Raw genomic sequence first — 25,381 nt, forward strand, 5'->3', positions numbered from 1 at the left:
GATAGAAATTTGAGATTAAGGCTCTTCTGTTAAATATAGGGTATACTGTATATTTCTCATTTCATTAAAATGAGAAATATACAGTATGTCTGTGTTTAGATTAATGGTTAGGTAAACATTTTTACATTAATGCCTAGGTAAACATTTTCAAATGAGTACAAATCTGCAGAGTAGAATACAGCCCATTGATGCTTTTTTATCCTAAAAGACTTCCATTGTAGTAAGACACTCTCACCATTGTAATAGTGAAGGTTTTCAGGTGGGCATATGGAAACCACTTGTCTGTAACGAATGCCTCTAGTGTCTGAACTACCTTTGGCTAGGTTAGTATTTGTATTTTCAAAATGCTTTGAAAAGTTTTATTATCAAGAGCTGAAGCCTCTGCTAGCAATCAATGCATATTTGTAAATTGTTATAAATGAAAAACAGGTTTGGAGTAAGATTTGTTTCTAAAATTTCAGACCCTTTCAAAAATTATTAGTGAAGTGTATGAAATGCATTATCTTTTAAACTAGAATCAGAAAGATTCAAGTATCCATGTAGATATTTGAATAAATAATAGCACTTATGAGAGTATAAATTCATTATTTCATCACAGTTCATTAAGAGCCCTTATTTGCTAAAAGAGAAACTAATTAGTAGTACAATTTCAGCTGAACAATAAGGAATATTCATTCACTTTTTTGGTATGCATCAATTCAGTCAACCTCTTAAGGCTTATTTACTTAATAGATGTGCTTTTGTACTATACCTATGTCACAAAAATTAATGTATCTCAAAAATGTTTATTCTTTTATAAAAGCAAATCTATCATATTATTCAACTGACATTTAATGTCTACTGAGGTCTAAGAATGATCCTGAACTAAAGGAATTGACAATGTATTGGATGGATGTTATGCCTGCAACTCTTTAAAAAAAAGTAAATGTGAAATTACCCTGCTTTGCTCTGGCTTTGGGCTGTCATATGTTTTGCTCCAAATATGAATTTATCTGAATGAGAATCTCTGTCTATGTTACATTTTGATGATTTGGGAAGCCAAATGCGAGAGAAAGGAAAGTCATTAACTACTTTAATTCTGACTTCTATCTTCTTTGTATTTAACTCGATGCAAGTAAGAAGGTATGAAACGTTACTTTCTACACTGTACTCTTTCATTCATCCCGCTACCTTGCCTTGTTTTTTTTTTTAATGGCTGTATGTTCTTACTATTAATAAGACATTGAGACCTACTCTAGAACAAAAGTAGACTGCCTCTGGGGCTTCCCTGGTGGCGTGGTGGTTGAGAGTCCGCCTGCTGATGCAGGGGACACGGGTTCATGCCCCGGTTCGGGAAGATCCCACATGCCGCGGAGCGGCTGGGCCCGTGAGCCATGGCCACAGAGCCTGCGCGTCCGGAGCTTGTGCTCCGCAACGGGAAAGGCCACAACAGTGAGAGGCCCGCGTACCGCAAAAAAAAAAAAAGAAAAAAAAAAAGTAGACTGTCTCTTCTTTACGCATACAAAATGGGTTTAAGTGTGTGGTAAAGCTAAACCAAGTTTTTCATGGTTGACCCTAATTAGATTAAGCAATATGATCCCTCCAGTGCCTTTCTTCTCATTAACTCTGAAGGTTTTGGGAGTATGAAATACCTATAGCTGACTCACTGATTAACCCTTGCCTGTACGACTAGTTCACTAAGCAGTCCCTCAGCCTTGGCTTTGCATTGGATCATCTGGGAACCTTTAAAAATATTGTCCTAAGGGAACCAGGGAAAACATGGTGATGCCCAGAACTGGAAGAAATGATGAGAGGGCTTCCCTGGTGGTGCAGTGGTTAAGAATCCGCCTGCCAATGCAGGGGACATGGGTGATCCAACATGCCGCTGAGCAACTAAGCCTGTGCACCACAACTACTGAGCCTGTGCTCTAGAGCCTGCGAGCCACAACTACTGAAGCCCACAAGCTACAACTACTGAAGCCCGCGTGCCTAGAGCCCATGTTCCACAAGAGAAGCCACTGCAATGAGAAGCCTGTGCACCGCAACGAAGAGTAGCCCCCACTCGCCACAACTAGAGAAAGCCCATGCACAGCAACGAAGACCCAATGCAGCCAAGAATAATAAATAAATAAAATAAATAAATTTATTTTTTAAAAAAATGAAGTGATGAGACAAGGAAAGAGATAAGGGAAAAAAGCAGGAGAGGTTTATATTTCATTAGAGGATGCCAGGTTAGGCTTATCGTGATGAGAATTGTTTAGCTGTACCTTATTATTTATTAGGACCTTTGTAGTCTCCACTTGTGTTATTTACATAAGCCAGTTAAATAGGTATTTTGATAGCCTATTCAGCTTCCCAAGTTTGCAGATACATGTGTTCTTATAAATACACTTTGACTATGAAAGGAAACATTATATCTTGAATTTTAAGTTAGTTAGATACTTATTATTCAAGTCTGGCCATTGTCAAAGCTAAACAATATTTTTAGCCTTTTATAAATGAAATGTCCATTCTGGTGGTTATACAATCCCCAGTGTTAATGCATTAATAATGTTTCTATTTTGTTCCTATGTCTAAAGGCTTTAGCAGTGGGCTTGTTTTTCTTTTTTTTTTTTTTTGCAGTACATGGGCCTCCCACTGTTGTGGCCTCTCCCATTGCGGAGCACAGGCTCCAGATGCGCAGGCTCAGTGGCCATGGCTCACGGGCCCAGCCACTCCACGGCATGTGGGATCTTCCCGGACTGGGGCACGAACCTGTGTCCCCTGCATCAGCAGGCGGGCTCTCAAACACTGCACCACCAGGGAAGCCCTTGTTTTTCTAAATTTAAAAAAAGGCCTCATTTCACCTCAAACTAGCTATTAACTTCACAGAGAATATTCACATGAATATATAATAAATATGTTATTTGATTTTTATTAATACTAGTCTCAAAAGAAAAAAAAAACTACCTAAATTATTATATGAAAAATTAACGAAACAATTCAGAATTTATCAAATGTGTGTTTGTGATCCAGAAATATACTATTTTTTTTAAGACATGAGCCTTGTATATAAAATATAAATGCATCTTGCTTTTATGAGATTATATATTATCTTACCACCTCTCGTGTAGTAAGGAGGCAATTATCATAGATATTAAAATCACAGACACTAGAGTAAGAATGCCTGCTCCACCACTCACTAGTTTTGTGATAGTGGGCAAGTTACTTAACATTTACCTCAGTTTCCTCATCTTCAAAATGGAAGTAATATCTATCTCATAGAGTCAGTGTCAGGGTTAAAAGACAGTACTCTGTAGAATATATTAAGCTCTCTGTACATATTATTTTAAATTTTGATGTGTCTGGATTTCCTGAGAGGAGGAGTGAAAGCTCTTTGAGGTCAGGGATCATATCTTAAAAGGTTGTTTTTTGGTATCACTCATGTTGCTTAATCACATTAATATCTACTTACTGAATGCTTGTTAATTGCAGAAGACTTTCCCTTTAACATTGTGAATCTATTTTTGAAAAGATTAAAATGAGCTAAATTGTGAACATTTGTGAGATTATTAGAAGCACAACTTTTTTTTAGGTGAGAAAACTGAGTTTATACTGAGTAGTACCAGATGAGTATTTCTTTCTCAGGTTCTTATGCAACAAGGCTATGATGCTGCTTGTGATATTTGGAGCCTGGGAGTCCTTTTTTACACAATGTTGGCTGGGTAAGAAATTTATATACTCAAATTAATTCCCATCATTATTTGAATTTCACCTGTATATTTTCATCTCAAAAGAGGACAGATGAAAATAACCTTAAGGAAAATGCTATCAACATTTCAAAATATTATATATTATGTACTTATAAAATTAAAAAAACATAAGGTAAGGTGTTTAAGGAGGCATTTTTAGATATATAATTAAAAGATTGTTCAATTAGAACTAAAACTTCTAAAATAAAGCATATATTTTTATTTTTATATTTTACATTTGAGTGCATTACTTTTTGAAAATGTTTACTTGAGCATAAAATAATTTCATGGTTCAGCAGGTGCTTACCCACTGAACTTGCTGATGTTAATTGTTTTTTAAGTACATGAATTTTGGTTCTCTTGGCAGTAGAGATTTAGTAAGATTGAGCTGTATAACAAAGCTAAATAAATAGTAACAATACTAAACTACAGAACCACGTACAGCTGCCTTCTCTTCAAAGGCTAAAGAAATACTAAAAAATGTAACCATTGGATTGTGTTAATATTGTTAATTTATAAATAATACAAGTGCTATTTTACTCTTAATAATGAGTAGCACTTTTATTTAGGAGTAAAAATGTGTAGCTGTAGATAAAGGCTAGGTTTAGCAAAGTCTAATGTGTAGAATGGAATGTGAAGAATTATAATGTACTTAGGTGTGAGTTTTTAAAGAAGCCATTTATTATAAAATATGCTTGACATAGCAGGAGCTTTATAAAGATAAGTTATGAAAATGGTGACTCTAAATTATTTATTGGCTTACACTTATAGTCTAAAAATTTTAAGTTTTAAAACAACAACCCAAAGTTGTCAGTATATTCCACGTACTTTTAGATATATGCAAAATAGTTATGACCACAGCAAGTGCTAAAGTTAAGGGTAGCTCAAGTTTGCATGTGAACAGCAATTAGCAGTATTGGTTTCAAAACATGGGATACGATTTCTAGATAGCTGCTTTCAAATATTTACTTTGTGACTAAACAAAACATTTTGTGTGTGTGCATATGTATGTGTGTTTATCTCAACTTAATTGTTACATGAGGGAATTAACACATTAACACATTAAGACATCTTCCTCATACTTTTTAACCATAAGCTTTCTGTTCCCAAATTTGAATACCATTTTTAGTTCCATTTGTTACAATGGTATAAAACTGATCACTTTTTCTCATTCTATAATTATTTTTTAAACTATTTTAACTTCATACAATGTATTTGTCTTTCTGTCCGTGAATACTGATCCATGTAATAACTGTAATGGCTATAGAGGATTTTTCTGTTACATTGATATAAATATTTAACCAGTTTTTCATAAACAATTAAAACTATTGTTAACTTGTTTTCACTGATAATATTGATAAAATGCTAATGAATAAATTTGAGCCAATTCAATAAATATATTATGAATATATAAAATTAACAATTTCTTCATAGCAGGTATATTTGGTTTGCTAACTTATACCTGTGAGAATATAAAATTTGCATGTTTCATTCTGGTCTGATTTTCAGAATGTAGAGCTACATAAAAAGCTACCTTTATTTTATTTTACATTGATTAACTGACCAAAGGCAAAAAAAAATATTGATGTAGGCAAGACTCTTCATTTTGTTAAATAATTCATTAGAATTAAGTTTATTGTTTGAAATGTAAAATTTCATATGAACAGTAAAGGGAAATTTTAGGTGGTATTCTTAATTTGCTATAGTAAATATATTCTTTTAGTTCTATACTCATCACTTTCAATTAGATTTAATATATATATTAGGCCCTTATGTATACTCAAATCTTTTTTATTAATAGCTATACTCCATTTGCTAATGGTCCCAATGATACTCCTGAAGAGATACTGCTGCGTATAGGCAATGGAAAGTTCTCTTTGAGTGGTGGAAACTGGGACAGTATTTCAGATGGAGCAAAGGTATAAATTATAAATGTTTTGTTTTGTTGAATTACTGTTAATTCCTGAAATCTTTAAGTTATAGCTTAGTCTGCATTTGCAGAGTATCTGATGGTGTTTTATGTCAGTATTTGTTTTTAAGTCAACTCACATATATGTGTGGATTGAAGAAGACAAAGACTGATTTTTTTTTTTTTTGCCATGCTTCTGGGACACATTTCTCTCTTATCAGTCCACATGTGATCAGGGAATATAAACCAGTTCCAGTTTTAACCAAAACCAAAAATGTAAATCTACTGAGGAAAAAATACATAAAGCCAACTAAAGTTGATTTCTGCATTTAGTATGATTTTACACATCATATCTTCTTTAGCACAGACATTGACTAGTGATTATGTAGGTGATTTTTATCTTAGAGAATATACAAACTTTTTATCAGTTGTACCTAGATATTTACGATTGATGGCTAAGAGCTGTTCAATAGAAATGTTCAATATGCAAGCCATGTATGTAATTTTAAAATTTCTAGTAGTCACATTAAAAACAAACAGGTGAAATTAATGTTAATAATATATTTTATTTAACCTGGTATATCCAAAATATTTCAACATCTAATCAATATTTAAAAAATCAGTGAGATTTTACATTCCTTTTTCATACTAATTTTTTTCAAATTTTGCTGTGTATTTTATACTTATAACCTATCTGAATTTGGACGTACCTACATTTTAGAAGTGCTTAATAGCCACAGGTGGCTAGTGGCTGTCGTTATTAGTGAAGTTTCAAAGTAACTGGCCTTACTTAATTTAGGGAAAAAATAATAGGTCAAGGCTTGAATACTAATTCTTACATTTATAGTCTAAAAATTTTAAGTTTTAAAACAACAACCCAAAGTTGTCAGCATGTGGTTTATAGGGCCTTGAAGCTTTTAAGCTACATTTTGAAGTAGAAAACATTTTAAGACAAAAGGATTTGCTTGTATTTAATATCTGCTAATGATAAAACCTAATTGTCTCAAGGACATTAGCTAATCTATAGGATACATTATGGAGTAAATCTTGTATCCTGATCACTGTAGAATAAAAAAATCAGGGATTTGATTATCATTACCTTTTAAATATTAGAAACACAGGGAGGGGATTGTGTTTGGGTCTTAGCCATAACACAAGTATGCTGTGTGGTGTAGTAAAAGGAACACCTGATTGGAAGCCAAGAGAACTGAGTGCTAGTTTTTGATCTACTAACTAGCTGCCTCACTTTGCTCATCTGTAAAATTTGGGGATTAAGTTCTCCCTTTGGTTCCTTCCAATTCCAAAATTTCATCTCTATGCAATTTGGTTTATTTATAATTTGTCAGATTTCCCTTTATAAAGTGATTGAAACTACTATTATTCATTAAATATATGTATTTTCTAGTCTGCCAGGTCATGTGTCAAAACGTACATTTTCCCAAGGAACAGTTCCAATGTTTAAGGCTATACACATGATACTCTTGTGTTCCTTTAAAAGAAATAACGAGCAACAGTGAATCTAATGCTGAAATAGAGATTTATATGCCACTTGTGCTTAGATTTTTGGCTTTCCATGTTCTGTGTGTTTTATGTTTGAGTCTGTGTAGTGCTTAAGGAATAATAGATATCAAAATTCAGTTTTATTCTCACCTTATTTAGTCTGATATTCTGGAGAAATTAACATAGAAAAAAGATATTGGGGGATGTTGAAATATTTCACAAGGTCTTTCATGTATTCCCTTTTTATGGATTAAATTACTTTAGTTCTGTCTTTGGAATTTTTTCTGAAAATGGTGGCAGATTACTGAGCAAGTGAGCTATATGAACTTTAAAAAAATCTGTACATTTTAACAATTCGATAATTTCTTGTCTGTTTTAAATTAACGATGAAGGTAAACTATTGTTCAGTTACCCATAACCCCTTATACTAGTTCCCTTTATTTGAGAGAACTGTAACATGTACTGTCACCTCATGACAATTGTTTTACTCAATTATAGTTCCTTATAAGTTGTTTTTCCCTTTCCAGTGCTTTTCTTGACATTGGTGAGCGTCACTATCAGAAGCATATAGAAAATGATTCTGTTTGTCTCCTGTCCATGCACAGTTCTTAGAATTTGTTCATTCAGTTAAATGGGGTGGGGGTGGGGGTGATAGTGGAAGTCATGTTAGCTTTGTGTGTCTTATTGCTACAATAGTTTCAGCATTGAGGACATTGACATTGCTGCTTCCCTTTTGTTAAACAGTGGGGACAGGAGAAGAATCTGGTAAACAAAACAAAAGTAGAAGAGGCAAGAGAGTAATGAAATTTTCATGGTGTCACAATATATTAAAAATAAACACAATAATACCTGATTAATTAGAAGGCATTTCTATCTAAATTTTACAATAATTTAAGTGAGTAAAATGTCACTTATTTCAGCTACATACACCCTTGACCAAAAAAAGAATTGCCCAGTAGAAGTTTTTATAAGACAGTTATTTGTGGCTTCCTCCCTTGCCTTCTTTAGAAAGAGCAACTTGTGCTTTTCCTCAACTGCATTCCTATTACTCCGTTGTATGTACTTTTATTAGAGTATTAGTACTTAATCACTTTCTCCCTGGTTATATATTCATTTGTACGCATTTTTATTTTTCCTACTCAGGGAGCTTTAAATGTCATATTCACCTTTGCATTTCCTATCATACCTAGCATAATAAATACTTAATTGAATACTCTTTTCACAAGCTATTTAATCTTTTCTTCAAGTATACCTTGCATTGTTAATTTACACTATAAGCTTTTATTGTCCAGTATAGAAATATAAATATTTTCCAATTGTGAATGGCTATAAATTTGAAATAAATGGTCAGGTTTTTTTTTTTTGATTAATCAATATAATGCCAATTTATAATAACACCAAGTTATCATTATATGTGGGTAATTTCTTGAGCACTCTGAACTGTTACATTGACATACAGTACTTGCCCACTCCCATGCCAACATTACACTACTTTTATTTTAAAAGTCTTGTTATTGCATAAATAAGTCTCCACACCTTATCACTACCACATCTTCTTCTTCCTCTTCAAAATTGTCTTGGCTGTTTTGGTTCTTTTTTTTTAATACAGCAGGTTCTTATTAGTCATCAATTTTATACATATCAGTGTATACATGTCAATCCCAATCGCCCAATTCATCACACCACCACCCCCAGCCCCCCGCGGCTTTCCCCCTTTGGTGTCCATACATTTGTTCTCTACATCTGTGTCTCAATTTCTGCCCTGAAAACTGGTTCATCTGTACCATTTTTCTAGGTTCCACATATATGTGTTAATATACGATATTTGTTTTTCTCTTTCTGACTTATTTCACTCTGTATGACAGTCTCTAGATCCATCTACGTCTCAACAAATGACCCAATTTCATTCCTTTTTATGGCTGAGTAATATTCCATTGTATATATATACCACTGTGAATGGTTGTAAATTTGAAATAAGTGGTCAGGTTTTATGTAAATATTTCTTTTCCATTTTGGCTTGAAGTTGCTTTTAAGTGAAGTATTTTGTTCACATATTTATAAGTCATAGATTTCTAGAGCTAGGTGGGATCTGGTCCATCATTTTGCAGATAGATAAACCAAGGTGTGCAGAATTTATCTTGTCCATGGTCATACACTGAGTGGCATAGCTGGAATTGATTTTTAGTCCAGTACTCTTTTCAGTCTACCACATGTTAAGGAAGACTTTCCAGAGGAAGAAAGGCTTGATTAGCTTGGCTTATGTGGATGGAATGGAGAAGAAAGAGGTCTATAACCCTTTAATAATAGAAGGCTCAGAGGAAAGGTGTTATCATTCACCTACTTCTTTCCTATAATATGGAAATTAAGTATACCAAAGCTTATTACTTGTTACTTAATCTATATTGCACAGCAGCTTTACAGTTAAAACACTATATAGAAATGTAAGGCTGGACACTGTAAAACTCTTAGAGGAAAACATAAACAGAACACTCTTTGACATAAATTGCAGCAAGATTTTTTTTGATCCACTTCCTAGAGTAATGAAACTAAAAACAAAAGTAAACAAGTGGGATCTAATTAAACTTAAAAGCTTTTGCACAGCAAAGGAAACCGTAAACAAAACATAAAGCCTTCAGAGTTGGAGAAAATATTGGAAAATGGAGCAACCAACAAGGGATTAATCCCCCAAATATATGAACAGCTCTTGTAGCTCAATATCAAAAAACCAAACAACCCAATCAAAAAGTAGGTGGAAGATCTAAATAGACATTTCTCCAAAGAAGACATGCAGGTGGCAAAAAAGCCCATAAAAAGATGCTCAACATCACAAATTATTAGAGAAGTGCAAATCAAAACTGCAATGAGGTATCACCTCACATCAGTCAGAATGGCCATCGTCAAAAAATCTACAAACAATAAATGCTGGAGAGGGTGTGGAGAAAAGGGAACCCTCCTACACTGTTGGTTGGAATGTAAATTGGTACAGCCACTATGAAGAACACTATAGGGGTTCTTTAAAAAACTAGAACTAGAACTACCATACGACCCAGCAATCCCCACTCCTGGGCATATACCCAGACAAAACCATAATTCAAAATGATAGATGCACCCCAATGTTCATTGCAGCACTATTTACAATGGCCAGGACATGGTAGCAACCTAAATATCCATCAACAGAGGGATGGATAAAGGATATGTGGTACATATATGCAACGGAATATTACACAGCTATAAAAAAGAACAAAATAATGCCAACTGCAGCATCATGGATGGACCTAGAGATTATCATACTGAGTGAAGTAAGTCAGAGGAAGACAAATATCATATGATATCACTTATATAGGGAATCTAAAATAAAGGGTACAAATAAACTTATTTACAAAATAGAAGTAGAGTCACAGATGTAGAAAACAAACTTACAGTTACCAGGGGATGGGGGGGATGAATTGGGAGATTGGGATTGACATATACACACTACTATATTTAAAATAGATAACTAATACGGACCTGCTGTATAGCACAAGGAATTCTACTCAATACTCTGTAATGACCTATATGGGAAAAGAATGTAAAAAAAAAGATTGGATATATGATATATGTATAACTGATTCACTTTGCTGTACACCTGAAACTAATACAACATTGTAAATCAACTATACTCCAATAAAAATTTAAAACAAAAACACTATGTTGAAATACTTCTAGAACTTCTAGTACTATGGCTTTCAAACACCTTGTGCCAAATAATACTAGAGAAAGACTACAATGTCTAAACAAAGCTAGAGAAATGCACTAGCAAAGTCAATAATTAGAATGATATTATTTAATTGTGAGGGATAATTATTTGTTGTTACCTGTAATCAGGGCATAAAGTGTTACTTATGTATGGAACTCAGTATTTTATACTGAGGAAGTATGAATTGTAATACATTTGACCAAATTAAAATTCTTGCAGTATAATTAGTAATAACTGCAGTGAAAATGGGTTATCTCAGTCACATGATTAAATTTGAAATGGAAGTGATGAATTATTAATCAGTAGTTTCCAAGCTTTAATGAACTTGCCATCTGAGTACTGTGAGAAGAATAGGAAAATTGTTATTCTCCCATATTAGTGTTTGTTCAAAGAATTTGGAGTTTTGCTGACTTTTACTTAAAATGGATATTAAAAAAATAGGAAATATTTAAGTCTAGATTAGATTAAGTTAATCATTTTAATTAGTAATGGCTTTCTTCCAACTGGATTATCTAACTAAATACCCAGGTGATTGTATATAAGTGATCATTCTTGTCATAGGTCAGTATCTTTTCTTAAAACTGGCCAACACTACTATATCTACTTTGAAAAAAGTGGAGAATTATTCATATTGTAGGGACAGATTTTTGTGTACTGTGGGTGAGCTCATTTTCCTCTTAGCTATCAAGAAAATTCAGTGAATATTACCTAAGATAATGCCACATTTGCTTTTTCATCTGTCATCCATCCTCTCGTCATTCTGTCAAGGAGAGTTTACTGCTTATTTTTCAGGGAGGTTAAAAAGAAGTAAGATAGATTAAGCCCTATTAAAACTACTTCAAGTTCTTTAAAATAAAGTAGCAAAATGTTGATACTGTGCTATGAAGCTATTTGATATTGTAAACTAATCAGCATTCTGTTCATCTTTCCAAAGAAAAAATAATTATAATGTTTTATAAGCATTTAGGATATGGCCATGTTTACTGCATTTTCATTTTCATTTAAGGAGAATACACTTTGCTTTTGGAAATCAATCTTTGTCTCCAAATATTAATTAACAATCTCAGTCTTATATAACTTAGCTGAATTTTACCCCAGAAATAATTATATCCTTTTTGCTTTAACAGGGTTCACCATATATCACAGTTTGCTTGGAACAGTCCTGGTTTATGCCTTTGGCTCTCAACTTTCCCATTTGGATAACAAATTGTATGGCCATCTTAGCTTTAACTGTCCTTAAGTACAGTTAAATTTTTTCAATGAATATATAATAAAGCAATATTGTTGAACTTTGTTATGAAAAACTGATTTTTTTCTGAAACAGATTTTGATATTTTTCATGAATGCTTACTTAGTGCTATGAACATTGAGCATTCATTGTGTGTACATGATAGTTATTACTTTAGAAAGAAAGCAGCAATTATGTAAAGTTCAGACATCAATATTGAGTTTAATAGGGAAGATTGAGAGGTAGTATAGTTTAGTACTTATGAGCCAGACTCTGACTGACTGCCTGGGTGCCTATCCTTACTTACTAGTTATGTATGTGTAAGTATGTGTTACATACTTAAAAGCTATGTGACCTTGGGAATGGTGCTTAACCTCTTCGTGCTGTAGTTTTCACATCTGTAAAGTGAAGTGAATAATAGTACCTACCTCAGGGTTGTTATGAAGATAAACCAGGTTAATAAATGTAGCACATAGTCATAATAAGTGTTCAGTTAGTATTAGCTAATATCATTAAGAATGTATAAAGCACTTTGATGATCAAATGTTAATCTTTGAAATTCCCATTAGCAATAAAACCCCTCATGAGTGAAATTAAAGCTATAGTAGTATATTTCAATATTTGTATAGGCCCATCTCCTAAAATTCTTTTTCATTCTCTCACCATCACTACCTGTACCTTTCAGTAAACCCTCAGAACCCACAGGAAAGTACAAAAGTTCAAATAAAGTTTAATGAGGAGCAGAGTAGTGTTAAATTTTAGTATGTATAGTTAATTTATATGTTGAAACATACTTTGGTAAGTGGGAGTAGAGGAACCTATTCTTTTGGGCTAGACCATTGATTTTTTTAAACAACTTTACTGAGGTGTGCTACACAACAAAATGAGTATATAATTTAATGTCATGACATATTTACACACCAATGAAACCATCACCAAATCAAGATAATAAACATATGCATCACCCCTAAAAGTTGCCTCATGTTCCTTTATAATCCTTCCCTCCTGCCTCACATCCGGAACTCACAATCCCTGCCCCTCACTCCCTGGCAACCAGGGACCTACTGTCTGATGCTACGGGTTAGTTTACATTTTCTCAAAATGATTATAAATTGAATCATATAGTATATACTCTTTTTTGTCTCTTTCTCTCATAATTATTTTGAGATTCATCCATGTTGGAGTGTATCAATAGCTTGTTACTTTACATCACTGAATAATATCCGTTGTATGGATACACAACAGTTTGTACATTTACCTATTGATGGACATTTGGGTTGTTGGCAGTTTTGTGATATTCCAGTAAAGCTGCAGTGAGTATCCATGTGAAAGTGTTTCCATGGATGCATGCCTTTCATTTTTGTATAAATACTCAGGAGTAGAATGATTGGATCATATATTTAACTTTTTAAGAAACCACCAAACTGTTTTTCAGTTCCCGTACCATTTTACATTCCCACCAGCAGTGTATGAGAGTTTAGTTCTTCCATATCCTTGCCAATACTTGATTTGTTTGTTTTTTGTTGTTGATTGTTTTTTTTCTTCTTTGGCCATGCGGCATGTGGGATCTTAGTTCCCCAACCATGGTTTGAACCTGCGCCGCCTGCATTGGAAGTGCAGATTCTTAACCACTGGACTGCCAGGGAAGTCCCCACCAACACTTGATAATGATCATTCTTCTTTAATTTTAGCTATTTTAAAATGTATGTAATGGTATCTCATATTATTTTAATTTGCACTTCCCTAGTAACTAACGATGTTGAGCATTTTTCATGTGCTTACTTGCCATCCATTTATCTTCTCTGAATTGCCCATTGACATCTTTTACCCCCTTTTAAAATTTTGGTCGCTTTTTTATTATTGAGTTTTGAGACTTCCTAATATAGTCTAGATGTAAGTCCTTTATCAGAGCTATGCCTTGCAAATATTTTCTCTCAGTCTATAAATTGTCATTTAATTATCTTAATTGTTTCCAATGTTGATAAAGACAGTGTTTCATTTCTATTTTCTTCTCTGTAGCATGTTTTTGGTGTTGTAGCTAAGAAATCTTTGCCTTGCCCAAAATTTCAAGTGTTTTCCCCTGTGTTTTCTTTTAGAAGTTTTATAGTTTTAGGTTTCATCTTTAGATCTATGATTTGATTCAGTATTTGTTTTTGGTGCAATATATGGTTCAAAACTAATTTTTCCACACAGACACATGATTATTCCAGCGCCATTTGTTGAAAATACTATCCGTTCTCTGTGGAATTACATTTCTATCTTGATCAAAAATCAGCTGCCTAAATATTCATGGTTCTATTTCTATAAAGTAAGTCCCCTACATACAAACAAGTTCCGTTCTGAGAGCACATTCATAAGTCCAGTTTGTTCGTAAGTCCAACAAAGTTAGCATAGGTACCCAACTATCACAATTGGCTATATAGTACTGTACTGTAATAGTTTTATAATATCTTCACACAAATGATACATAAAAATGAGCAAACAAAAAACATTTTAAATTGTACAGTACCTTGAAAAGTACAGTAGTACAGTACAACAGCTGGCATACAGGGGCTGGCATTGAGTGAAGAGGCAAGAAGGGTTACTGACTGGAGGATGGAGGAGGGTAGGAGATGGTAGAGCTGAAGGATCATCATCAGTAGGAGACGGAGAGCAAGCTGCAATTTCACTCATGTCTGACGTTGATGGCACAGATTCTGGTTCCTTGCTGGATTCAATTTTATCTACACTCTAGAAAAAAATGATCCAGTGATGTCTTGGTAGTAGCTCTTTTTTTCTCGTCATAAATGACACAGCACTGGATTGCATTCTGAACGGCTGCTGCAACCTTCGTGTACCGTTCTACATTCAGATCCTGTGCCTCAGAAACTAACAGTACCTCCTCAAATAAAGAAAATCCCTTGCCATTTCCTGTGTCATGAATCTCTTTGATTCTTCAGTTACTTCTTCCTATTATCTCTCTTTGTCCTTTCTCTGGGCTTCCAATTCCTGGCACTTCTTAACAGTACCAGCTACATCACCACTGCTTTTACACTTACTTCCAGACATCCTGGGCTTGAAATAAAGATACTGTACTACTGTACTCTATACAGTACTGTACAGTAAAGTACACAAAAGCACAGCCACTTGTACGTGATTGGACATGCGAATGAATGTTCGCATCTTTGAAAGTTCGCAACTTAAAGGTTCGTATGCGGGGGACTTACTGTACTTTCTATTCTGTTCCATTAACCAGTTTGTCTGTCTTTACTCCATTACCACACTGCCTTCATTACTGTTTCTTTATAATTAAGTTTTGAAATTAGATACTGCTAGTCATCCAACCGTTTTCTACTTATTCAGAGTTGTTTTGAACTGGGTCCTTTGCATTTCTTTATGAATTTTAGAGTCAGCTTTTCAGTTTCCACCAAAAAAGGCTACTAGGATTTTGATTGAGATAGGGTTAGAACTATAAGTCAATTGGGGGAGAATTGAAATTTTAACAACACTGAGTCTTCTGATCCATGAACATGGTATCTCTTTCCAATTTGTTAAACCTTCTTTAGTTTCATCAATGTTTTATAGTTGTCAATGTACAGATCTTACACATCTTTTATTGTGTATTTTACCTGTTTCCTATTTTGTGTGTGTGTGTGTGTGTGTGTGTGTGTGTGTGGTATATGGGCCTCTCACTTCTGTGGCCTCTCCCATTGTGGAGCACAGGCTCCGGACACAAAGGCTCAGTGGCCATGGCTCACGGGCCCAGCCACTCCGCGGCATGTGGGATCCTCCCAGACCAGGGCACGAACCTGCGTTCCCTGCATTGGCAGGCGGGCTGCCAACCACTGCGCCACCAGGGAAGCCCCCTGTTTCCTATTTTTCATGCTATCATAAATGGCATTGTTTTTAATTTCATGTTCTAATTTTTTTTGCTGCTAGTATGTAGAAATACAATTGTTTTTTGTATTGAACTTGTATACTACAACTTTGATAAAATGACATTCTAGTAGGTTTATTGTAGATTTCATCCGTTTTTCAACGTTGAAAATCATGTCATTCGTGAATAAAGAGTTTTAATTATTTCTCATATGGATGTATTTTCTTTATTTTCAATGGCTAGAACTTGCAGTATAGTGTTAACAGAAGTGAAGAGGATGGACATTCTTGTTTTGTTCCTGGTCTTGAGGGAAATCATTTTTTTACCATTAAGTATGATGTTGGCTGTGATTTTACATAGATGCTTTTAATTAGGTTAAGTTCCATTCTGTTCCCAGTTTGATGAACATTTTTCTTAGGGATGGATGTTGGATTTTTTCAAATGCTGTTTGTATATCTGTTGAGGTAAATCACATATTTTTGTTTTTTATTATAACATTTATAATTACATTGATTTTTAATTGTTAAACTAACCTTGTCTCCCCAGGATAAACACTTCATCATGATATGTTATCCTTTTTATATGTACATATAACCGAATTTGATTTGCTAAATTTTGGTTCAAAAGTTTTATATTATGTTGATGAGGGATTTAGGTTTGTGGATTTCTTGTAATATCTTTCTGATTTTGGTACCAGGGTAATAATGGCCTCATTAAATGAGTTGGGAAACATTACTTCTTCTTCAGTTTTCTGGAAGAATTATTTAGAATTGGAATTGCTTTTTAAATTTTTGTTATATTGACCTTAAAAAAAAACCAGAAGAGCCAGTTATTTTACCAGGAAAATGAGTTTATTTGGGGAAAAGCAGAGAATTGCAATTCAGGACAAGCAAACTAGGGCAACCTATAAGCAAGACTCCATTTTAAATGAGGTTTCCTTTATTTATTTTACAGTTATAATTCACCAGTGAATTCATCTGGGCTTGGGGTTTTCTTTATTTCTCCTTGAGTGAGCATTGGTATTCTTTTTCTTTCAAGGAAATTGTTCATCGTTGAATATGATGTCATAAAGTTTTTTCATGAAATCTCCTTACTAATCTATTAATGTCTGTAGACACTGTTGTGATATCTACTTTCACATTTCAACCATAATTATGGATTGATCTTTTTCTCTTTGCAGATATATCAGTTTTTGCTTCATGTATTTTGAAGCTCTGTTTTTAGGTGCATAAATCATTCATAAATTTGACCTCTTGATTAGTTGTCCCCTTTATCATTATGAAATGACATTCTTAATCCCTGGTAATTTTATCCATTATTATTGAAAGATATATTCACTCATTAGAAAATTTTAGGTTTTCATTTCTTTGTGATTTTTTAATTTCTAGTTTTTTGATTATATAATTGACATACAGCACTGTATAAGATTAAGGTGTGCAACATAATGATTTGACTTATGTACATCATGAAATATTTGTCACAGTAAGTTTAGTGAACATACAGCATCTCATATAGATACAAAATTAAGGAAATAAAACCCAATTTTTTACTTGTAATAAGAACTCTTAGAATTTAACAACTTTCATATAAAATATACAGCATTTTAATTATATTAATCATGTTGTATATTACATCCTTAGTACTTACTTATCTTGTAACTAGAAGTTTGTACTTTTTAGCTACTTCATCCAATTCTATTTCCCCCACACCCTGCCTCTGGTAACCACAAATCTGATCTCTTTTTCTATGAATTCGCTTGTTTGTTTTTGAAATATAATTGACCTACAACACTGTGTAAGTTCCTGTTACACAACATAGTGATTCAATATTTCTATACATTTCAAATTGGTCACCACGATAAGTCTAGTTACAATGTCACCAAAGATTGACTATATTTCCCACACTGTACATTTCATACCCATGAATCATTTATTGCACAACTAGAATTTTGTACCTCTTAATCTCCCTTACCTATTTCTTTATTCACTGTATTCCCCTCCTCTCTCACAAACACCTGCTTGTTATTTGTATCTATAACACTTTTTGTTTTGTTATGTGTGTTCATTTATTTTGTTTTTTTTAGATTCCACATATAAGTGAGATCATGTGGTATTTGTCTTTTTCTGACTTATTTCACTTCGTATAGTACCTTCTAGATCCACTTATGTTCTTGCAAATGGCAAGATTTCATTTTTAGTGGTTTATTAAAATTCCATTGAATGTGTGTGTATATATACACACATATATATATACACATATATATGCATTTGTTATTGATGGACATGTAGGTTGCTTCCATATCTTGGCTATTGTAAAAATTGCCACAATGAACACTGGATTGCATATAACTTTTTGGATTAGTGTTTTTGTTTTCTTTGGGTAAATACCCAGATGAAGTTGCTGGATCATATGGCAGTTCTATTTTTAATTTGTTGAGGAGCCTCAATACTGTTTTCCTTTGTGGCTGCACCAATTTACAACAGTGCATGAGGGTTCCATCTTCTCCACATTCTCTCCAACACTTCTTCACATTCTCGCCAACATTTGTTGTTTGTTGTCTTTTTGATAATAGCCATTCTGACAGATGTGAGGTGGTATCTCAGTGTGGTTTTGATTTTCCTTTCCTTGATAATTAGTGATGTTGAGCATCTTTTCATTAGTCTGCTGGCAGTCTGTAGGCCTTTGGAAAAATATTGATTCAGGTCTCCTGTCCATTTCTTAATCTGGTTGTTTGTTCCTTTGCTATTGAATGTATGAGTTATTTGTGTATTTTGGATGTTAACTCCTTATCAGTAATATTATTTACAAATATCTTCTTCCATTCAGTAGGCTTCCTTTTTGTTTTCTTGATAGTTTCCTTTGCTGTGCAAAACATTTTCAGTTTGATGTTGTCCCATTTCTTTAGTTTTGGTTTTGTTTCCTTTTCCTGAGGACACATGTTCAAAAAATATTGCTAAGTCTGATGTCAACGAGTGTACTGTTTATTTTTTTTCTAGAAGTTTTATGGTTTCAGGTCTTAATTCTTTAATCTATTTTTATTTTATTTTTGTATATGATGTGAGAAAGTAGTCCAGTTTGATTCTTTTGCATGTAATTATTCAGTTTTCTCAACACCTTTTATTGAAGAAACTGTCTTTTTCCCACTGTATTGTTTTGTCTTCTTTGTTGGAGATTAATTGACCATATATACATCATTTTTGTTTCTGGGCCTTGTTCTTTTCCATTGATCTATGTGTCTGTTTTTGTGCCAGTACCATAATGTTTTGATTACTGTAGGTTTGTAGTATAATTTGACATCAGGGAGCATGATATCTACAGCTTTCTCATTTTTTTCTCAAGATTGCTTTGGCAATTTGGGGTCCTTTCTGGTTCCATATAAATTTTAAGATTATTTGTTCTAGTTCTCTGAGAAATGTTATGGGTATTTTGATAGGACTGCATTAAATATGTAGATTGCTTTGGGTAGTATGGGCATTTTAACAATATTCTTTCAATCCAAGAACAAAGGATATCTTTCATTTATTTTTATTGTCTTCAGTTTCCTACATCAATATTTTATACTTTTCAGAGGGTAGTCTTTCACTTCCCAGGTTAAATTTATTCCTAAGTATTTTGTTCTTTTAAATGTGATTTTAAATTGGATTATTTTGTTGCTTTCTCTTTCTGATAGGTTATTATTAGTGTATAGAAAAGCAGTAGATTTCTTTATATTAATCTTGTATCCTGCAACTTTACTAAATTTATTTGTTCTAATAGCATTTTGGTGGAGACATGAATTTTCTCTATGTACCATCATGTCATCTGCAAATAGTGACAGTTTTACTCCTTCCCTTGCAATTTGATGTATTTTATTTCTTTTTTAAATTTGAAGTATAGTTGATTTACAATGTTGTGTTGGTTTCAGGTGAACAGCAAAGTGATTCAGTTGTACATATACATATATATATTATTTTTCAGATTATTTTCCCATATAGGTTATTACAAAATATTGAGAATAGTTCCCTGTGCTATACAGTAGGTCCTTGTTATTTATCTATTTTATATATATTAGTGTGTATATGTTACTCACAAACCTACAATTTTTCACTCCCCCGCCGTTTCCCTTTGGTAACCATAAGTTTCTTTTCTACATCTGTAAATCTGTTTCTGTTTTGTAAATATGTTAATTTTGTATCACTTTTTTTTACATTCCACATATAAGTGATATGATATTTGTGTTTCTCTATCTGGCTTACTTCACTTAGTATGATAATCTCTAGGTCCACCAATGTTGCTTTGGCGTTATTTCATTCTTCTTCATGGCTGAGTATTATTCCATTGTATATGTATGAAACATCTTTCTCATTTCATCTGTTGATGGACATTTAGGTTGTTTCCAAGTCTTGGCTATGGTAAATAGTGCTGCAATGAACATTGGGATGCATGTATCTTTTCGAATTATGGTTTTCTCCCAATATATGCCCAGGATTAGGATTGCAGGATCATATGATAACATTATTTTAAAATGTTTTAGGAACCTCCATACTGCTCTCCATAGTGGCTGCACCAATTTACATTTCTACCAACAATGTAGGAGGTTTTCCTTTTCTCCACACTATCTCCAGCATTTATTGTTTGTAGGCTTTTTGATGATGGCCATCCTGACCAGTGTGATGTAATACCTCATTGTAGTTTTGATTTGTATTTCTCTAATAATTAGCAATGTTAAACATCTTTTCATGTTCCTGTTGGCCATCTGTATGTCTTCTTTAGAGAAATGTCTATGTAGATTTTCTGCCTATTTGTTGTTTGGGTTATTTGGTTTTTTGATATTGAGCTACCTGGGCTGTTTGTATATTTCAGAGATTAATCCCTTAATTAGTCCATAGGTTGTCTTTTCATTTTGTTTGTGGTTTCCTTTTCTGTACAAAAGGTTTTAAGTTTAATTAGGTCCCATTTGTTTATTTTTGTTTTTTTTTTCATTACTCTAGGAGACAGAGCCAAAAAGATATTGCTGCAATTTATGTCAAAGAGTGATCTGCCTATGTTTTTCCACAAGGAGTTTTATGGTATCCGATCTTACATTTAGTTCTTTTTAAAAAAAAATTATTTAATTTATTTTTGACTGTGTTAGGTCTTTGTTGCTGCACGCCGACTTTCTGTAGTTGTGGGAGTGGGGGCTACACTTCGTTGAGTTGCACGGGCTTCCCATTGAGGTGGCTTCTCATTGCAGAGCACAGGCTCTAGGATTGTGGGCTCTAAAGTGCAGGATCAGTAGTTGTGGCACATGCGCTAATCTGTCCATGGCATGTGGGATCTTCCAGGACACGGGCTTGAACCTGTGTTCATGGATGACAGGTGGATTCTTAACCACTGTGCCACCAGGGAAGCCCCACATTAAGGTCTTTAATCCATTTTGAGTTTATTTATGTGTATGCTGTTCCAGAATGTTCTAATTTCATTCTTTTACATGTAGCTATCCAGTTTTGCCAGCACCACTTATGAAAGACACAGTCTTTTCTCCATTCTATACTCTTGCCTCCCTTAGTATAGATTAATTGAGGAAAGATGTGTGTGTTTACTTCTGCACTTTCTATCTTATTCCATTGATATATATTTCTATTTTTGTACGAGTACCATACTGTTTTGATTACTGTAGCTTTGTAGTATAGTCTGAAGACACAGAGTGTGATTCCTCCAGCTCTGTTTTTCTTTCTAAAGATTGTTTGGGCTATTCAGGTTCTTTTGTGTTTCCATACAAATTTTAAAATTTTTTGTTCTAGTTCTATGGAAAATGCAATTGGAAATTTGATAGGGTTTTCACTGAATCTGTAGATTGCCTTGAGTAATATATTCATTTTCACAATATTAATTCTTCCAATCCAAGAACATGGTATGTCTCTCCATCAGTTTGTGTCATCTTCCATTTCTTTCATCATTTTCTTATAGTTTTCAGAGTACAGGTTTTTGCCTCCTTGAGTAGGTTCATTTTTATGTATTTTATTCTTTTTTAAACATCTTTATTGGAGTATAATTGCTTTACAATGGTGTGTTAGTTTCTGCTTTATAACAAAGTGAATCAGTTATACATATATATATGTTCCCATATATCTTCCCTCTTGCATCTCCCTCCCTCCCACCCTCCCTATTCCACACATCTAGGTGGTCACAGACCACTGAGCAAATCTCCCTGTGCTCTGTGACTGCTTCCCACTAGCTATGTATTTTACGTTTGGTAGTGTATATAGTTCCATGCCATTCTGTCACTTTGTCACAGGTTATCCTTTCCCCTCTCCATATACTCAAGTCCATTCTCTAGTAGGTCTGTATCTTTATTCTCGCCTTGCCCCTAGGTTCTTCATGACCTTCTTTTTTTCTTAGATTCCATATATATGTGTTAGAATACGGTATTTGCTTTTCACCTTCTGACTTACTTCACTCTGTATGACAGACTCTAGGTCCATCCACCTCACTACAAATAACTCAATTTCGTTTCTTTTTATGGCTGAGTAATATTCCATTGTATATATGTGGCACGTCTTCTTTATCCATTCATCTGTCAATGGACACTTAGGTTGCTTCCATATTCTGGCAATTGTAAATAGACCTGCAATGAATATTTTGGTACATGACTCTTTTGGAATTATGGTTTTCTCAGGGTATATGCCCAGTAGTGGGCTTGATGGGTCGTATGGTAGTTCTATTTTTATTTTTAAGGAACCTCCATACTGTTCTCCATAGTGGCTGTATCAATTTACATTCCCACCAACAGTGCAAGAGTGTTCCCTTTGCTCCACACCCTGTCCAGGATTCATTGTTTCTAGATATTTTGATGATGGCCATTCTGACCGGTGTGAGATGATATCTCATTGTAGTTTTGATTTGCATTTCTCTAATGATTAATGATGTTGAGTATTCTTTCATGTGTTTGTTGCCAATCTGTATATCTTCTTTGGAGAAATGTCTCTTTAGGTCTTCTGCCCATTTTTGAATTGGGTTTTTTGGTTTTTTTATATTGAGCTGATTGTAAATTTTGGAGATTAATCCATTGTCAGTTGCTTCATTTGCAAATAGTTTCTTCCATTCTGAGGGTTGTCCTTTGGTCCTGTTTAGGGTTTCCTTTGCACTGCAAAAGCTTTTAAGTCTCATTAAGTCCTATTTGTTTATTTTTGTTTTTATTTCCATTTTTCTAGGAGGGGGGTTAAAAAGGATCTTGCTGTGATTTATGTCATAGTGTGTTCTGCCTAGGTTTTCCTCTAATAGTTTGATAGTGTCTACACTTACATTTAGGTCCTTAATTCATTTTGAGTTTATTTTCATGTATGGTGTTAGGGAGTGTTCTAATTTCAAACTTTTACATGTACCTGTCCAGTTTTCCCAGCACGACTTATTGAAAAGGCTGTCTTTTCTCCACTGTATATTCTTGCCTCCTTTATCAAAGATAAGGTGACCATATGTGCGTGGTTTTATCTCTGGGCTTTCTATCCTGTTTCATTCATCTATATTTCTGTTTTTGTGCCAGTACCATACTGTCTTTTTTAAAAAAATATATTTTATTTACTTTATTTTTGGCTGCATTTGGTCTTCATTGCTGCATACAGACTTTCTCTATTTGCGGCGAGCAGGGGTTACTGTTCGTTGTGGTGCGTGGGCTTCTCATTTCAGTGGCTTCTCTTTTTGTGGAGCACAGGCTATAGGGGCATGGGCTTCAGTAGTTGTGGCAAGTGGGTTTCAGTAATTGTCGCTTGTGAGCTCTAGAGCACAGGCTTAGTAGTTGTGGCACATGGGCTTAGTTGCTCTGTGGCATGTGGGACCTTCCCGGACCAAGGTTTGAACCCGTGTCCCCTGCATTTGCAGGCGGAGTCTGAACCACTGTGCCACCAGAGAAGCCCCCATACTGTCTTGATAATTGTAGGTTTGTAGTATAGTCTGAAGTCAGGGAGCCTGAATCCTCCAGCTCTATTTTTCATTCTCAAGGTTGCTTTGGCTATTCGGGGTCTTTTTTGTTTCCATACAGATGGTGAAATTTTCTGTTCTAGTTCTGTGAAAAATGCCAGTGGTAGTTTGATAGGGATTGCATTGAATCTGCAGATTGCTTTGGGTAGTAGAGTCATTTTCACAGTGTTGATTCTTCCAATCCAAGTACATGTTATATCTCTCCATCTATTTGTATCATCTTTAATTTCTTTCATCAATGTCAATGTCTTATAATTTTCTGCATACAGGTTTTTTGTCTCCTTAAGTAGGTTTATTCCTAGATATTTTATTCTTTTTGTTGCAATGGTGAATGGGAGTGTTTTGTTAATTTCACTTTCAGACTTTTCATCATTAGTGTATAGGAATGGCAGAGATTGCTGTGCATTAATTTTGTATCCTTCTACTTTACCAAATTAATTTATTAGCTCTAGTAGTTTTGTGGTGGCATTGTTAGGATGCTCTATGTATGGTATCATGTCATCTGCAAACAGTGACAGATTTACTTCTTTTCCAATTTGGATTCATTTTATTTCTTTTTCTTCTGTGATTGCTGTGGCTAAAACTTCCAAAACTATGTTGAATAATTGTGGTGAGAGTGGGCAACCTTTTATTTTTCCTGAACTTAGTGGAAATGGCTTCAGTTTTCACCATTTAGGATGAAGTTGGCTGTAGATTTGTCATATGTGGCCTTTACTATGTTGAGGAAAGTTCCCTCTGTGCCCACTTCCTGGAGGGTTTTTATCATACATGGGTGTTGAATTTTGTTGAACTCATTCTCTGCATCTATTGAGATTGTCATATGGTTTTTCTCCTTCAATTTGTTCCTATGGTGTATCACGTATATTGAAAAATCCTTGCATTCCTGGAATAAACCCCACTTGATCATGGTGTATGATCCATTTCATGTGCTGTTGGTTTCTGTCTGCTAGGATTTTGTTGAGGATTTTTCCATCTATGTTCATCAGTGATATTGGCCTGTAGTTTTCTTTCTTTCTGACATCTTTGTCTGGTTTTGGTATCAGGGTGATGGTGGCCTTGTAGAATGAGTTTGGGAGTGTTCCTCCCTCTGCAATATTTTGGAAGACTTTGAGAAGGATAAGTGTTAGCTCTTCTCTTAATGTTTGATAGAATTCGCCTGTGAAGCCATCTGGTCCTGGGCTTTTGTTTGTTGGAAGATTTTTAATCACAGTCTGAATTTCAGTGCTTTTGATTAGTCTGTTCATATTTTCTATTTCTTCCTGGTTCCATCTTAGAAGGTTGTGCAATTCTAAGAATTTGCCCATTCCTTCCAGGTTGTCCATTTTACTTGCATAGGGTTGCCTGTAGTAATCTCTCATGATCCTTTGTATTTCTGCAGTGTCAGTTACATCTCCTTTTTCATTTCTAATTCTATTGATTTGAGTCTTCTCCCTTTTTTTCTTGATGAGTCTGGCTAATGGTATATGAATTTTGTTTATCTTCTCAAAGAACCAGCTTTTAGTTTTAT

General features: G+C 34.1%; 1 protein-coding gene across 8 annotated transcripts in view; it reads left to right on the forward strand.

Moving 5' to 3' along the window:
• RPS6KA6 (ribosomal protein S6 kinase A6) overlaps positions 1–25,381 on the forward strand; it is a 158,700-nt gene that overhangs the window by 114,624 nt on the left and 18,695 nt on the right. For 5 of the 8 annotated variants that reach the window (XM_059051260.2, XM_067023965.1, XM_067023964.1 and 2 more), the window contains 2 exons: positions 3,607–3,683; positions 5,512–5,629. The exons of 2 other annotated variants lie outside the window; for them this stretch is intronic. In XM_059051260.2, coding sequence (XP_058907243.1) covers positions 3,607–3,683; positions 5,512–5,629 — 195 coding nt within the window. Of the gene's footprint in view, positions 1–3,606; positions 3,688–5,511; positions 5,630–25,381 lie in introns of those variants that run through there. One more of the 8 variants, XM_067023969.1, reaches the window with a different exon arrangement.

The sequence above is a fragment of the Kogia breviceps genome, chromosome X (genome assembly GCF_026419965.1).
Source record: "Kogia breviceps isolate mKogBre1 chromosome X, mKogBre1 haplotype 1, whole genome shotgun sequence".
Classification (NCBI taxonomy): domain Eukaryota; kingdom Metazoa; phylum Chordata; class Mammalia; order Artiodactyla; family Physeteridae; genus Kogia; species Kogia breviceps.